Source organism: Arachis hypogaea, chromosome 15 (assembly GCF_003086295.3).
Source record: "Arachis hypogaea cultivar Tifrunner chromosome 15, arahy.Tifrunner.gnm2.J5K5, whole genome shotgun sequence".
Classification (NCBI taxonomy): Eukaryota; Viridiplantae; Streptophyta; class Magnoliopsida; order Fabales; family Fabaceae; genus Arachis; species Arachis hypogaea.
Window position 1 is genome coordinate 155,561,871 of NC_092050.1, and position 16,227 is coordinate 155,578,097.

The window sequence follows — 16,227 nt, forward strand, 5'->3', positions numbered from 1 at the left end:
CCGGTTTGGATCCAGTCCAATCGATTCAGCCCATTAGTCCGATTTTGAACTAAAATTTTTTAAATTAGTGTTAAAATTCGTATTTTAAATATTTTTACTTCCCTAAACTATAAAATTTAATTTTTAATTTTTTTGAATAATAATTAATTTATTAACTAATTATTTATTAATTTTCCAGAGTTTACAGCCTCAAAAAATTAAAATATTTAACTGGCTAGCCTTACACAAAAAACTCCTAACCTCAAAACGTCGTGCACATTTTTTTGGTGTCTTCCCCTATTGCCACAGATGCAACGGATGTCCAGAAACCATAGAACATGTTTTGAGAGACTTTCTTGGTGCTTCAAGTTTATGGACACATTTAATACACCTTTCTAAGCTACATTTTTTTTTAGAGCTCCTTTTAATGTCTGATTTCGCTGGAATTTGACTGAATAAATTGAAAACCACAACCAAAATTATTGGACTTCAATTTTTCTTATCTCCACCTGGAAGTTCTGAAATTGGAGGAATCACGAAATCTTTGCTCCACCTTTTAAAAGACTAAAAGATTCTCGTCCAGTGATATATAACTTTATAAATTCAGTGCATGCAGCATTTCAAAGAGAATTGAGCATTAATGGAAGACGAAGGAAGATTGAGGCAAAAATTTGGTGGAACCCCCACCACATGGATGGATCAAAATCAATACGGATGGTTCCTCTTAAGAAAATTTGAGATTTACTGGATGTGGAGGACTCATTAGAGATGAACACGCAGATGAGTAGCAGGATTTATACACAATATTGGCTCTTGCTTTGCATATCAAGTAGAGATGTGGGGTTTGAGAAATGGGCTTAATATGACATGGGAACTTGAGTTTAGAAAAGTTGTTTTGGAGATAGATTCGAAGGCTGTCTTGGAATTAATTTTTAACAAGAGTAAGTGCAAAGACCATCCTGACCCCATAATAAAAAGCATTAATGATCTAATAAATAGAGAATGAAGGATTAAATTCAGGCACACCTTTTATGAAGGCAATAAAAGTGTGAACCTCTTGACCAGGGAGAGTCTTAAGTTTCTCCCAAACTTTCAATTTGTAGATTTCTCCTCACCTGTTCTACAGCTCCTTCTAAATGATGAATGTAGGAAGTTTCTACCCCGGACTAATCTCAGCTTTGTAATTTTTTTTGGGCTCTTAGTCCTTATATTTTATAAAAAAAAATGTGCTTGTTACTATTTTTTATTGAGATTTGAGTAATATTAAGTTTTTTATTGTGCTTTCATTGATAATTTTAGGAAACAAAATTTGAAATAATTATATTTCTTTTGACGTAATATAATAAAATCAAACAAAAAGATAAATTATCCATTTATAATTCTTTTATAATTGATTATTTAATGACAAATAGTGTTTTGAAAAATGGTAGTAAGAGATATTATAAAAAAACAAGAATTTTTTTTAAAGTGATGGAAAAGAAAAAAGTATAAAATAGAAAAATAAAAGTGAAAACTATTACAAAATGATAATATCGAAACACTGAAGTATACATGTGTACAATATAATATCTTATAATTCTTTTTTTAAAATTAATTATCTGCAACGGAAACCACCATAATGCATAGAAATATAAAAATTAGTTTTAATAGTTTGTAAAATTATAGATAGATAATAGTATTTGTAAATAAATCATGAATGTATTTAAGCAATGACTATTTATTAATTATCTCAATTAAATTTTATTATGATATAAGATTTTATTCATAAATCTTTCTTAATATCTTTCTTTTTTTTTTAATCTCATTTTTTAGCTGAACTTTTCTTAGATTTAATTTCTTTATTCATATAAATACAAAATAAAAAGTGTACTACAAAATTACTCATATCCCACAAGTATAAACATTTTCAAATTGAAATTATCTAATGTTATAGATCTTAAAGAATCAAGATATTATATAAAGTAAAATTTTAATTTACAGGCAATTTATGATCATTTTAAAATATTCTAATATTTTGAATAAAGTAAACCTCCAAAAAACACCATAAACAAATTTAAGTGTTAATAAAAATATTATTAAAAGATTAAAATGATCACGACACATCTAAAACATTTAAAAACATGAAACAATGTTGGAAAATGGTTTTTTAATAAGTAAATAAAAACATATATATAAACCTGTTTTTATCCTTTATTGTTTGATATATTCATGTATTAATAATTTCGTAAATCAGTTGAATTAATTATTTTTTGATGTTATAAAATAAAACTTACACATAGATTACTAATTTTTTCTATGTATTTTTTGATTTGGATAATTAATTTTAAACAATGAATTCAATTATATCATATGTATTTCGTATTTTCTTTTTATTATTTTTTTTTTCGTTATACCATTCACTATTATTTTGGAATTAGGCATAAAATACATGAAAATGTTGAATTTTTTTTCCGCTTTGAACCAATAAATTTTGTATTTTTTGGTTTTGTATTCTTAAAAAGATAAAAAATAACAAATAAATAATATGATCTTTAGTTTTTGACAATATACGTAAAAATAAATTTAAAAAAAAAAATCACACTGCAGGTTGCCAACATATATATTAGTAGATATATTAAAATCCTAAACATATGTACACAGCACTAGTTTGTAAATTTTATGGGTTTATTTACAACAATTCTCTATTTTTTTTGATAGTTTTCAAATTAGTCACAATGGGTAGTATTTATAACAAATAAAAAATATAAATTGATTAATGCTTTTTTTAAAAGTTTTTTTTATTGAATTTGTCGATTATTTGATAAATTGTAATTAGATAATTAGTTTTAACTTTGAAGATTTAACTTAGTAGATAATTAGTTTTAACTAGATAAATTGATTGATGCTTTTTTTAATTTTTTTACTAAAGTTAACTATTACTACTACTAATATAATTTTTTTAAATGTAGATTATTTTTTAAGCATCTTTGCTAGTAATTTTATATAATATTTTATATTGTTAATTTTATAACTCATCATTTTTACCATCACTTTTCTAAGAGATTCTAATATCTACTTAATATACTAAAATTGGGTTTTCTCCCAACTAATAAGAGTGAGGTGTCGATTCCTCATGAATCCATTTTCCCGCCAAAATGAATACACTATTTTCTCTTCTAAGTTTATTTTATAAAAATATCTTTATTATAATTATACTATAATTAACATTTAAGTAATAATGTATAATTATACTAATTTAAGAAAATATATTTATTTTTAGAAATTATTATTCTCATGTAATGAAAGCACTATTCTCTCTTCTAAATTATTTGTAGAAAAAATATCTTTATTATAATTATATTACAATTAGCATTTAATGAATAATGCATGATTATACTAATTTAGGAAAATATCTTTATTTTTAGAAAGTACTATTCTCTCTTCTAAAATTATTTTTAGAAAAATATCTTTATTATAATTATACTAGTGTATGAACCCGTGCTAAGCACGGAAAATTTTATAAAAGTAAAAAAAAATTTATATGTTTAGATATTTTAAAAAAAAACACAAAATAATTATTATGCTAAGAAATTTATAAAATTATTATCAAAATCAAAGTTTAACTTAAAAATAGTGAGTAATAATTATTTTACACTTTTTTTAAGTAAAATAATTATACATTGATACATAACTTAAAATAAAATTAAAATATTTATATTAGAATCCTATTTTTTCAAAGACTTCTTTATAAATAACATTGATGGTTGAATTTGTAGACATTCCTACGTGATTTATAAGTAAAATTTTTAAATTTCTCTTACTCTTAACTCTTGAAAGTGCCACATATAGTTGTCCATGTATAAAAACTGGTTTGGGCAAGTACAATCCAGCATGAGATAAAGTTTGTCCTTGAGACTTATTAATTGTCATGGCAAACGATACTATTATGGAAAACTGTCTTCGTTGGAATCTAACTGGGACGGTTTCATTTGTTGGTACCATATTCATTCTTGGAATCAAAGCAATATGACCAACATTGTTACCCGTTAAGACTTCACATTCTATGACATGATTTCCAAGTTTCCTAACTTGTAGTCTTGTACCATTACAAAGACCACTGGATTGGTCAATATTCCTCAGTAACATCATCGGAACACCAACTTTGAGTATTAATTTATGTGGAGGCAAACCAGAGTAATTTATGCTATTCAGTAATTCAAGACCATAGAAATCTAGTTGATTCTTCATATTCCCTTCATCCATACAAATCGAATCCGAACTAAGATATAATTTTTTTTCCTCCAGGAATGATAGCCATCAGATGGTTGTTGACCTCTTCAACGATGTCCAGCATGGGAGCTAGTATAGTTCTTTCTTTGAAAAAATCCTTTGAGGACATGTTATCCAAAATATTTGAATAAGAAAAATGAACCAACTCATCAAATGTCTGGTCCGAAGAAGGAATAACAATATCTCCTGGAAGACATATCTCAGATTCACCATCCATATTGTCACATATTAGACCATCACAAACTTTCAATAAGCACTCACCAAATTGCTCTGTCTCATCTTAATCTGAAGCAGTCGTCCCTATAGAGAGTCTCATGTTTTTTGTTAGTTTGAGCACGTGACAAAACTTTCAAAGGTAAGACTAATTTGTCTCGATCCTCATGAAATGATAGAAAGAATTTGTCTAAAGTCTCCACCTAGTACAACCACTTTTCCTCCAAAGGGCAAATCTTTATTATATATTGGAGAAAACCTCATGATATCACCTAAGAACTTATCAAGCGCTTCATAACAGTACCTACTAACTATTGGAGCCTCATCCCAAATTATAAGTTTGGCTTTCAACAGCAGCATTGCTTGAGGGGAACCAGGTTTGATGTTACATATAAAATCCTTAGTTATGTTCAGCGGTTTTTTGAACATTGAGTGTGCCGTTCTTCCATTAAGAAGAAGTAAAGATGCAATACCACTTGAAGCAATGTTTAACACAATATCACCCCTTGAGTGAATCTCAGCAGACATAAGGTTCCAGAGAAATATTTTTCCAGTACCCCCTGACCATACACAAAGAAAAAATTCCTTCATCACAATACACAGCTGTAATAATTTTATCGAATACATATTTCTGCTCAGGTGTTGCGATGGCTAACATGTCTGAGGCATTTTTCTTTAAATCATCCCTGTTAAAGTTTAGCTCTTCCCTGATAACTCTTTCGGTTAACAAAGAACTATCAACTTCAGTTGCTAAAGGCATAGGAGGATAGTCTTTCATGGTTTCACTATAGAAATATAAGATCTTGTCCATATCTATTAAGCACAACTGATTAATCTCATCATCTGACATGGTTAACTCTGCATATTATATGATACTGTAAAAATTCAACCAAACTAAAAATGATCAATAATGAAGAACTTTTATAATTGCAATTATAAAAACTTACCCCTCATGTTCATCATGGTTCTCTGTCGATACAAAATATCATCTGAGAGTTCATGCCAACATCTATCCCAGACATGTTCTGGTCTTGAGATATTATTGGATGTTAATAGAATGATAAATAACCTTCTAACATATAATTTTGAGGCCCACGAGTTTGCTTCCGTAATTGCATCCATGAATTCTTTGTCATTTTGCAAGAGTCCAAGGACGAAGCATGCATCTCTATACGTAGCATAAATTGTTCCTCCTACTATTTTTATATCTCAAAAATTCATACATCCTCTTTGAGTATTCAAGAGAAGTCATTGGTAATATTCTTTGGTATTTGCTGCAAAAAACTTGATTAAAATCCCACTTTTAAATTGCTAAATGAATTAGGCTATGCGATTTCAATTATTATGTAGCTACACATCCGCATAAGATTAATTTTTCTAAAAAATATAGAACAATTCTAAAATTGTATAATCTACAGATTATAACTGCTGAAAGTTATTTGAACATTTGTTTTCTAGTGTAGATAAATCGAATAAAATGGACGTGGGGTACATGCTATTAAGATTTTAAATTTAAATCATCAAATAAATAAGATCAAAATTGAATATAAACTTGTCATTACCTGCAGGTACATGAGTCAACCTTCCAATTGCGAAGCCTTGCTTTCAAGGAAATCACTTTAAAGCATCGTCCATCGAAACAAACTTGGTTAGAAACTCAGCATAAGTCTAGACTTCGAGCATAGGAATATGACATGTTCGCCGCCATCCATCCCAAAAACATGGACTTGAGATATTGCTCTTTCGACGATATCATTCACATTAGAAGTTTCACTATAAATCACATGTTGCTCATCCTCCAAATGGAATGGAAGTCTAATTACAAATGGTTCTTTCTCTTGGATTTCATATCCAAATAAACCAGACTGCCTCACATGCCAAAATGTACCTACAATCGTAGTAATTCCTAATTTTGTCAACAACTTGTGTTGCTTCTAACGGATCACCAGTGTTGTATAGGGTAGTTGTTACACGTTCATTGCCCTTGTGTACATACTTAAACAAATACTTAATAGAACTTGTTTGGCATGTGTATTCTACATTTATGTGGCACCCGAATTTAAGCAACAATTCTGGATTATAAGGAACAATGAACTTATTGTCTAGTACACATTTCCTTTTCTTCATTGTTCGACCGTTATTAGTATGCCTATATTTGAAAAATCCGGCTTCATCAATGAGTGTTCGCTGTCTAAACTCTTTGGGATAAAACTTTGAGCATGATCCATTCTTCATGCAAGGTGAATTCTTATTGTACGGACCACATGGACCATGTACCATGTAATTTTGAACAATTCCATGTAGATTTGGCCTTTCATTTTCATCAGAAATCTCAGCTGTTATATGTTTGTTTATGTCATCTGGTGTTTGTGACTTGAACTCGTTACTCATGAATAAAAGGATATGTGCATGCGGAATCCCTCTCTTTTGAAACTCTATAGTGCAAACATCTAAAAATTGAAAAAGACAAATGAGCAAAACATTACAACATAAGATTTTAATAAGGTGTTGCATAAACACAGACTTACATCCCAAAATTTTGCCAAAGATTTTTCCCTCTTTTAGGTCATCAATCAAACCATCAAGTTTGATCTTGAAAACTCGACACAATATATCAGGGCGATCTTCTGCCTTTAATCCAATGGGAGTCACTTCTCTTTTTATCTCATTCCATTTAGGGTTACAGGTCATAGTGATAAAATAGATAGGATATCCTGCATATCTGCAAATTACAAATGCATCTTTACAATTATTCATCATGTACCTAGGTCCACCGGTAAAAGTACTGGGAAAAATGATTCTTTTGCCAAGCCTTGCAGCATTTACATCTTTGTTTATAAGACTTTCATGCAGACATTTGTATTTATCAACCCTCAACTGTTGTTGTTTACACCTAAAGGATTTTAACCTCTCCGATTTCACCATTGTGTAGGCATCTACCAGAAACTGTTGGAATAATCTCTTTGATCTCAGAATTAACGGATATTCACCCGTCCTTTTCTGTACGTAGTTGAAAAGCAAAGAATTGTCGCAAAGTGATTGTTTTGTTTATCTTTGTAGGCCTAGCGGAGATAGAATCTGATATTGCAATACCCAAACGAAATCCATCCTCTCCATACGGAAACAACAATGGATATTGCAAGGCTAAATAAGATGGGTAAAAAATATCAATCTGTTGGAGCTTTCTAGTTTGACTCTTTATAATAATATATCTATCTTTGCTTAGTTGTTCGACATTGTCAATAATCAATGTAGCCACTTCAGATGCAGATGGCAAGTTGTATGTCCTGCCATCTGTAGTCCTTTTACTAATCAAATTAAGCTTTATGTTTGTGCAATTTTCCTGTTGGTACCTATCTCTCGCATAGCGAAAACTCTTTGCCAAACTATTATATTTGTCTAGCATGTTTCTTAATATTGCCACAATTTTCTTATCTCGCTCATTTATAGCTTCATTGGAACTGCCAAAAAAAAATACACACACAATAAATTTTATGTTATTTTCTCTCACAGATAAAAAATAACTAAAATGTTTGACTGGTTGCATGAAAATTACCGAAGTGTGCCTATCCGATTATCGATCTCATTTTCTATGTCATAGATATATAGCTGCGCAAATGTTGGTCGCAGACTATCCGGAGGAAGTAAGCTACCAATGCTATGGTAGTTTTGACCTCAGACTTAAAAATTAATGGAGCAGTTCCATTGTTCACCCCACGGTCAATTTTTCCGACCATTGATGTAAAACAAAATATTGAATTAAATGCCCTTATATTTTTTAGGAAATGAATTCTTCTTTGATCTCCTCTAGTATGAAGCTGAATGAGCTCATCAGGAGACACAAAAAGTAGAGAAAGTTCGATCTTTCCTTCCATACAATATAATAAAAACTTTAGTTGGGGTGACTATTTGAATTTAGTAAGCCTTTCTTCAAACCACATCCATGCTTTACAGTGTTAACATTGATAAATAGGATTTTCTATATCCCACACATCTGCCGAATGAACTCTCTTTAGATACTCAGTTGTCATACCGATGCAATTTAGTCCATGATGTACACAAAGATGCAAATAAATATACAGATAAAATTTTTACATACCGTCTAAAGTTTTCGAGGATGGTATAAAATTATCTTCTATATTCACATCCGATATTGAATCATGATAACCATTCAAATGGTTTCAACAGCAGAAACCACATACATTCAACTCTTTCACCATCTCAGTACAGGTCCGTTCAAATAGAGCTGCGGCCTCCTTATCGAACACAACAAAAGTTGTTGTAGCAGTATCATAAAAAACCAACAAATTCAACTTATACCTACTTTTTTTATTCAAAAACATCAATTAACACTTGGCCTGTCACCCTTTAGTTACAATAAAATCATAAAAATTATATTCAACATAATTTAAATGCTCAAACACAATTTTTTTTAAGCTTATCAATTTTCTAGATTTTAGTCTAACAGAGGAGACTTTGGTATAAAATTGTTGTAGGTATATGAATTTTTTCTATGCACTCTATATCATTTTGTCAATTTTTTTTTTTGTGGATAGACAATATTTCCATCAATCAAAGCAGTTTTTATTTTTAATAAATTGTTCTCTTATTGTCTATTAATTATTGGTATTAAGCTAGATATTGCTAAATAAATTAAAAAGAGACATAATCAATTACATAACTATATTATTTTTTTTATGAAAAGATTGCACAAATAAGTCCAATTAGAGTCGTACCTGTTAACCGCATTATTTACATCCTTATTACAGCCATCGCAGAATTATGTATCCGCATTAGCTTCTGCCTTCACGCTGCAAACACAAGATTTATACCACCAACTTAGAACAGGTTCAACATCAAGAATAGTAGCCAGAACAACATAGAATCCAACCTACATAGGAACAATTTGAAAGTAAAAAAAAAAAAACAAACAATGAACCAAACATAAAAAAGTAGTTTTCTATAAGGCACTCACATCCGCAGCCATACGTAACTCCTTTATTGTCTTCCTCTCAGTGGAATATAAAACTTCATCTTCATTAACATACGTTGGTTTGCCAGAAAGCACAGACAAGTACTGCAAGATCTCTCTACAGTACATGCTACTTATCAATCACAACGCCATAAAAATACAGTCAATATGCACAACCATAAATAATTCACAATATTGGTACAATACCTTTTTCGAAGCATCACAGCCTCAGGAACATCTGGATTTATCAAGAACCTGGAACCATACATAATGTTCTGTAAAATATTGGTACCTATGTACAACAATCATTGCTTAAATGAGTTGTATAATTATACATGACAGAAAAATTATCGAATGGAAAGTAACCAAAAGTGTCCTTAGATTTAAAAAAATAACTATAATCTACTGTGAACCTAATTAATTAGTAAAAATTTTTATTTTAGTAATGAGCTATACAAAAAATATTTATTTTAAATATAAAATAATAAAAAATATTATATAATAACAAAAATATAGCTTGAAATTATATATTGATTAATTAATTGTTGAGTAATTCAACCGAATTTACAATAAAAAAATAAAAAACTGGTGATACAATTTATTCACGTGTATATAATAATATTTTTTATCACTTCAAATTTTAATTTCTAGAACGCCAGCCATTTGTCGGAATTGTTATTATTGTTTTTTATAATTTCACTTGTAATTCCATATGATCAAAAGTATTAAAACACAAAACACAGTACTTATAATTTTGCTTCCACGACATGTAGTATCACACTCTAAAATGTAAAAACAAAAATTTAAAAGAATATAGGTCGTTCTCCATTGCTGGCGTATATGCTTGCTTGCTGGGAGAGAGAAGACCCAAAAAGACTAAAAGAGGACTTTGGGTGCGGGTTGAAATTAATTGTATGAGATCCGGATAGGTTTTCTATCTGCCCAACTTGAAATCGGGATTAGTCTTCGTAGGCCCATATTTTGTTAAGATGCAATGAAAACAAGCAAGCTAACATGGTGTGGGCCTTACTTTTTTATTCTCTTTTTATCATAATTCACAAGTTCTATACTTTTTTTTATTGTTGTATAAATCATGGATCTACATTGGTCCGCCTAGGAAATTAATTTATTTTGCTTACGTTTTAGAATGAGTTTAATTAATAATTTGTTATATAAAATTATTTTATATTGTTAATAAATCAAATCTAATGATATTAGTTAATAATGCATAGAATAATTTCATTTAAAATGAAAAAAGTTTTGCCTTATATTACTTTTGCTTACGAAAATATAAAACTTAAAACTTAACAATCAAGGTAATATAAAAGGCCAATGAAATAAGATAATTTATAAATTATCTTTAATTTATATATAATATAATTAAATTTAACGAATTCAATTAGAATAAATAACAAATTATTTATTTTATTTCAGACTTTATAAATGAATAAACTAATTAACTAATATAAAAAATTACAATTAATGTAGTAAAATTAATCAAGTATTATATACTATAATAAATTATATTGATATTTAAATATCTAATCAAATCAATTAGCTGATATAATTAAGTCATATTAAAACACTTAAAAATATACTGTTCTTAATTAAATACTATCTATACTATATAAATCACATTTAAATCCATTTTTCCGTGCGTATATAATTTAAAGTAATTTACAATTTATTTGATTGAATATTATAATATAAAATAATTTATAAATTAACATTAATTCATATATAATATATAATTAAATTTAATAAATTTAATTAGAATAAACAATAAATTATTTATTTTATTTTAGACTTCATAAAGAAAAAAACCAATTCACTAATATAACGAATTACAATTAATGTAGTATAATTAATTAAGTAATATAAATTATAATAACTTATATTGATATTTAAATATTTAATCAAATCAATTAGTTGAAATAATTAAGTCATTGCAATAAATTGTATTGAATGAGTTAAAATAATTAAATTAGGAAATACTCTCCGGAGCATGCCACGTCAGCTCCATCATTAAATGCAGAAATCCGATTTTTATATAATAGAATAGATTATAATTAGCATTTAATAAATAATGCATGTTTATACTAATTTAGGAAAATATATTTATTATAATTATATAAAATAATCTACTTAATATACTAAAATTGGATTTTTCCCCAACTAATGAAAGTAAGGTGTTAATTCCTCATGAATTTATTTTTTTTTCAAAATAAAAGTACTATTCTCTCTTTTAAATTTATTTTAAAAAACATCTTTATTAGAATTATATTACAATGAGCATTTAATGAATAATGCACAATTATACTAATTTAAAAATATCTTAATTATAATTATATAAAAAATTAAACATAAATTTATAATTCTAATTGCTATAAATATGATACTAACGTTCATAGTGGTAAATTGATATTGCAATAATTAATTTCTATAATTATTTTTGTACTACTAAAGGCTATATATAGTGTTTCTTTGTGGTTAGTGAGTCTAAATCTAAAAATTAAAGCATTCTTTTTTTCTAATATGTTATTCTTCTTTGATTGGACAATTGTTTCTAAGGAGCTTTGTAGGTCAAGTTCAAGTCACATTCCCTCCACGTTTTCTACGTTTGTCCGAAAATATTTGAAGTAGTGGAGCATATAATAAGATTGAATTTTCTCAATTTAGGTTCGGTTTTGAGAAATTTGTGCCAACCTTGAGGATGCAATTCAAAGATTGGTACTATATTTAATTTTTTTTCTCTTAAGCTTTTTGTATTAAAAATAATTTTATAACATATTGTGGTTTTTTTCAGAAACTACCGGCCTTCTGGTGCATTAATGCAATGCCATTGAGGAAAATAAAAGTCAATTTAATTTGACAATTTTAACAAGAAGATAGTCTGAATCTGTACAGATTCTAAGTGTTCGATCTTATGATGTTATTTCGGTTGGTTGTTACGAGAATGACTCTAATCTATATGTATCTAAGGATTAGAATAGATTAAATATTATTTAAACAATTTAGTTCTAATATTGGTAATTGATTAAATTAGTTTTAGAGAAATTTAAATTATTGTCTCAATTTATATATTATGACTATTCTTTTTGGATATGTTATTTTTAAACTTTTTAATATGAATTTTTTTTATTTTTAAGTTTGTTTTTTTTTTTGGATCTATGTATCACATTTTTTTTGTATTTCAGATTAGTAATGTAATTATTAAGAGAAATGTAATTCATCAATAAATTAGAATGATTAAAAGTTTAATTATATTGTGTGGATACAAGATTGATTAATTAAGATTAAGGCGTAAAAAAGGAAAAAGAGTCACAATACGTGGTTTTACTTTCTTGCTAAAAAGAGTCACATGAGAACATTCCAAACAAATTACCACTAATTTTTTTTTTTAGTTTTTAAATATATTATTTATTTAGAGTAATAACTAAATTTATTATAACTATAGTAAAATTATCTTTAAACTATTAGTATTATTAGTAAATTTTTAAAATCATTGACATATTATTAGTATATATAATAAGCAATAGTAAATTTCCTTTCATGTTTATCATTTAAAAAATTTATAATTTTTACATAGTCTTTATTTTATTTTTTTTCCATACCTAATAACTATTGACTATGATCCTATTAATAGTATCACCTATAGTAGATTATACGAAGAGAAAGTATGAAAAATAAAGACAAGAATTATAAGGTTATAAAAAGTCCCATTTAAGTTTGACAAGAGCAAGACGGTTTACATAGAAATAGTTCTAATAGATGATAAGATTAGTTGATTCATTTACTAAATTTTTTCAAGTAATGCTAAGTTCAATTTATAAATAGAGTTTAATTTTAATGCACTGACAGTGTAAAGTGTTTTACATAGTCGTGCAATCACATCCGTTATTTTGGATGACCATTAACGCGGTCGATATGAAAGGTATTTATTTTTATTGACGTGTCATTACATAATTGGATGCACATGTAAAACTACTTTATACTGTCAGAGTATCAAAACTAAATTCTTATAAATATTTGTAGTTCATATTTTAAGTTAATTTTATAAGTACACCATTTTACAAGTCAAAGACAATTCTTTTTAATAGCTTTGTAAATGTTAATAGCTTTTATATTTAATTTATTTTGCAATACGATAAAATTCAACGTTTAATAAAAAATTATTTGACAAAAATATTTGAGAATAAATTGGTAGAAAGGAAGATCTATGTCTTCTCAAATTTTGAGATTGAGAAATCAAGCGGAATATATCTTCTGACTGTAGACACATGCAAAATATCTTTTAAGATAGAGTCACGCATAGTACATACGGTCGATGATCGTAAAATTCCGGATAATCATTTTACTTTGCTTGCCCATGCTGATATGTTGAAACAAACAAATGAACGATTCTACTTATTTGGTATATAATTAATTTATATTAACCCATACAAAATTATTTTTCTTTTGATTTTAAATTTTGCCAAAAAATTGTATAATAGCATGATTTTATCGATAACAAAAATTTTAACAGTTTATTTATGAAAATATTTGAATTTGTATTGTAGCTTTTTTTTTAAGGTATATCCTTTTATTAATATACTATTGTTAGTTTTATCGTTTAACATAAAATAAATTAGTAAATTTTTTTTATTTTATACATGTACAAATTTATAATTTCTTACATTATTCACTCATTTGTCTTTAATTTGTTACTTTTAATTCATTTTTTTTTTGTTTAATTAGATGTTATTAGATTCTTGACTAGAAAAGAAAAACTTATATCTACTAAATATACTAAAACTGGGTTTTCTCCCAATTAATGAAGGTGAGGTATCGATCTCTCATGACTCCATTTTCCCTCCAAAATGAACTTTCCTATTCTCTATTCTAAATTATTTTATAAAAATATCTTTATTATAATTATATTATAATTAATATTTAATGAATAATATAAAATTATACTAATTTAGAAACATATCTTTATTATAATTATATCAAATCAATATTTAATGCATTATTAAACTACTTATCAATTATCAATTGAAAATACTTTTAATCATTTTAATAATAATAATAATAATAATAATAATAATAATAATAATAATAATAACAACATAATAATAGTAATTATGATAAGAATATTTGAATCTAATCATAAAATGATCAAATTTTATGGTATTAATAACGCACATTAATTTTAAATATTTTTAGTCATTTTAATTATATTAATTTTTAAAATATTAATATAATTCTAATTCTTATTGATTATCCAACAATAATAATAATAATAATAATAATAATAATAATAATAATAATAATAATAATAACTTGAAAAATCCGTATATAAACTATTTCAATTACCCGTGTATTATTATTAAAATTCTATATGTTTTTAAATATAAGTCTTGAAAAACACGACATGGCACGGGCTATTAGTGTAGAGTTGTTTAGATTTGTTTAGAAAGATAAGATAGAATTTATATTTTTAAATTTCAAGACATATATTTCTATTTCAATCTGTGTATATCAGGTGTAATATTCTTATTCATTGTCCGGGATTTCTCTGATTATGATAGAAGATAATGATTCTAATCATATTATGAAAAATTATATAATTTTAACAAAATTAATATATGATGTGTAATTATTGTATATAATAAAAAATTACCTTAATAATAAATAATTTACATATTTATTTATGTTTTACTAAAGTCTATATATAATGTTTTTCTGTGGTACATGAATCTAAATTTGAGAATCAACTCATAATTTTATATTTACTATTTTTCTTTTACTACTTCATAGAATAAGAATGTATTCTTCGTTTTTCATCGAAGTTGATCTTTTTAAGGTACAATTTATAATTTTGATACACTATTAGTGTAAAGTAGTTTTACACAAATATTCAATGACTAAATATCATATCATAAAAAATAACTATCTTTTATATTGATTGCATTCACCTAAATGATAATCTAAAAAAATAGACATAATTAAATAATTATATAAAATATTTTATACTATCAATAATTAAAATTAGACTCTAATTTGTATCTAAAAATTTAAGATAAAATTATATATTAAATTAACTTAATAAAAACAAAATATTATTGTAACATTATTTAATTAATAAATTTATTTAGTTAAAGGTTATATTTATGTTTTTTTTTTCAATTCCACTTTAATATTTACCAGTAAATTGAAGAATTTTGTATTGAATATCTATTTTGATAATTAGTTCTGAAACATAAATTAAAATAAAAATTAATTAAAATATTAACGTATTTTGTACTTTTATCTATCTAAGTAACTAATTCTATTATTATTATTATTATTATTATTATTATTATTTGAAATTAATTTTTTGTCTTTCTTTTATTAAATAATTAAATAATAATTAAATAATTTATAAAATATATAATGAGAATATGAGAAATTTAGTATAAATTTTTTTTCTAAAATATCATTTATTGTATATAATTCATAAAAAAATATATTTCACTTTTTTTTATTGATTAGAAGATAACCTATTTATATTTTGATTAATTTTATTTATTATTATTATTATATTTAATTTACATAAAGATAAATTAATAACTATATTATTATTTATCAATATATTAATATTGATAATGATTACATAAAAATTATTTAATATTTAATATTTTTTTATATATTTATAAATATTTTTTATTATTTTTATATGCTATATGTTTACCTCCACTATTTAAAATTTTTGGATCCGTCACTACTTTTGAGCGTGTTTCTTAATTTATTTTTTATAATTCATTGAATATAAT

General features: G+C 25.9%; 1 protein-coding gene across 1 annotated transcript; it reads right to left on the reverse strand.

The window, feature by feature from the left end:
- Positions 1-6,306: 6,306 nt before the first annotated feature.
- Positions 6,307-7,386, reverse strand: LOC140179449 (uncharacterized). Its single transcript, XM_072218343.1, has 3 exons — positions 7,226-7,386; positions 6,990-7,183; positions 6,307-6,911 (listed from the first exon to the last, which is right to left on the reverse strand). The coding sequence occupies exons 1-3, from the start codon at positions 7,384-7,386 to the stop codon at positions 6,307-6,309; spliced, it is 960 nt and encodes a 319-aa protein (XP_072074444.1).
- Positions 7,387-16,227: the final 8,841 nt, after the last annotated feature.

Excerpts from the sequence above, each read along its gene's own strand:
- LOC140179449 (XM_072218343.1), bottom strand. The coding sequence starts at position 7,386 with ATGGTGAAATCGGAGAGGTTAAAATCCTTTAGGTGTAAACAACAACAG. Across the intron at positions 7,184-7,225 it reads ACTTTTACCGGTGGACCTAG|ATATGCAGGATATCCTATCT; the intron begins GTACATGATGAA and ends TGTAATTTGCAG. Across the intron at positions 6,912-6,989 it reads CTTTGGCAAAATTTTGGGAT|ATGTTTGCACTATAGAGTTT; the intron begins GTAAGTCTGTGT and ends TTCAATTTTTAG.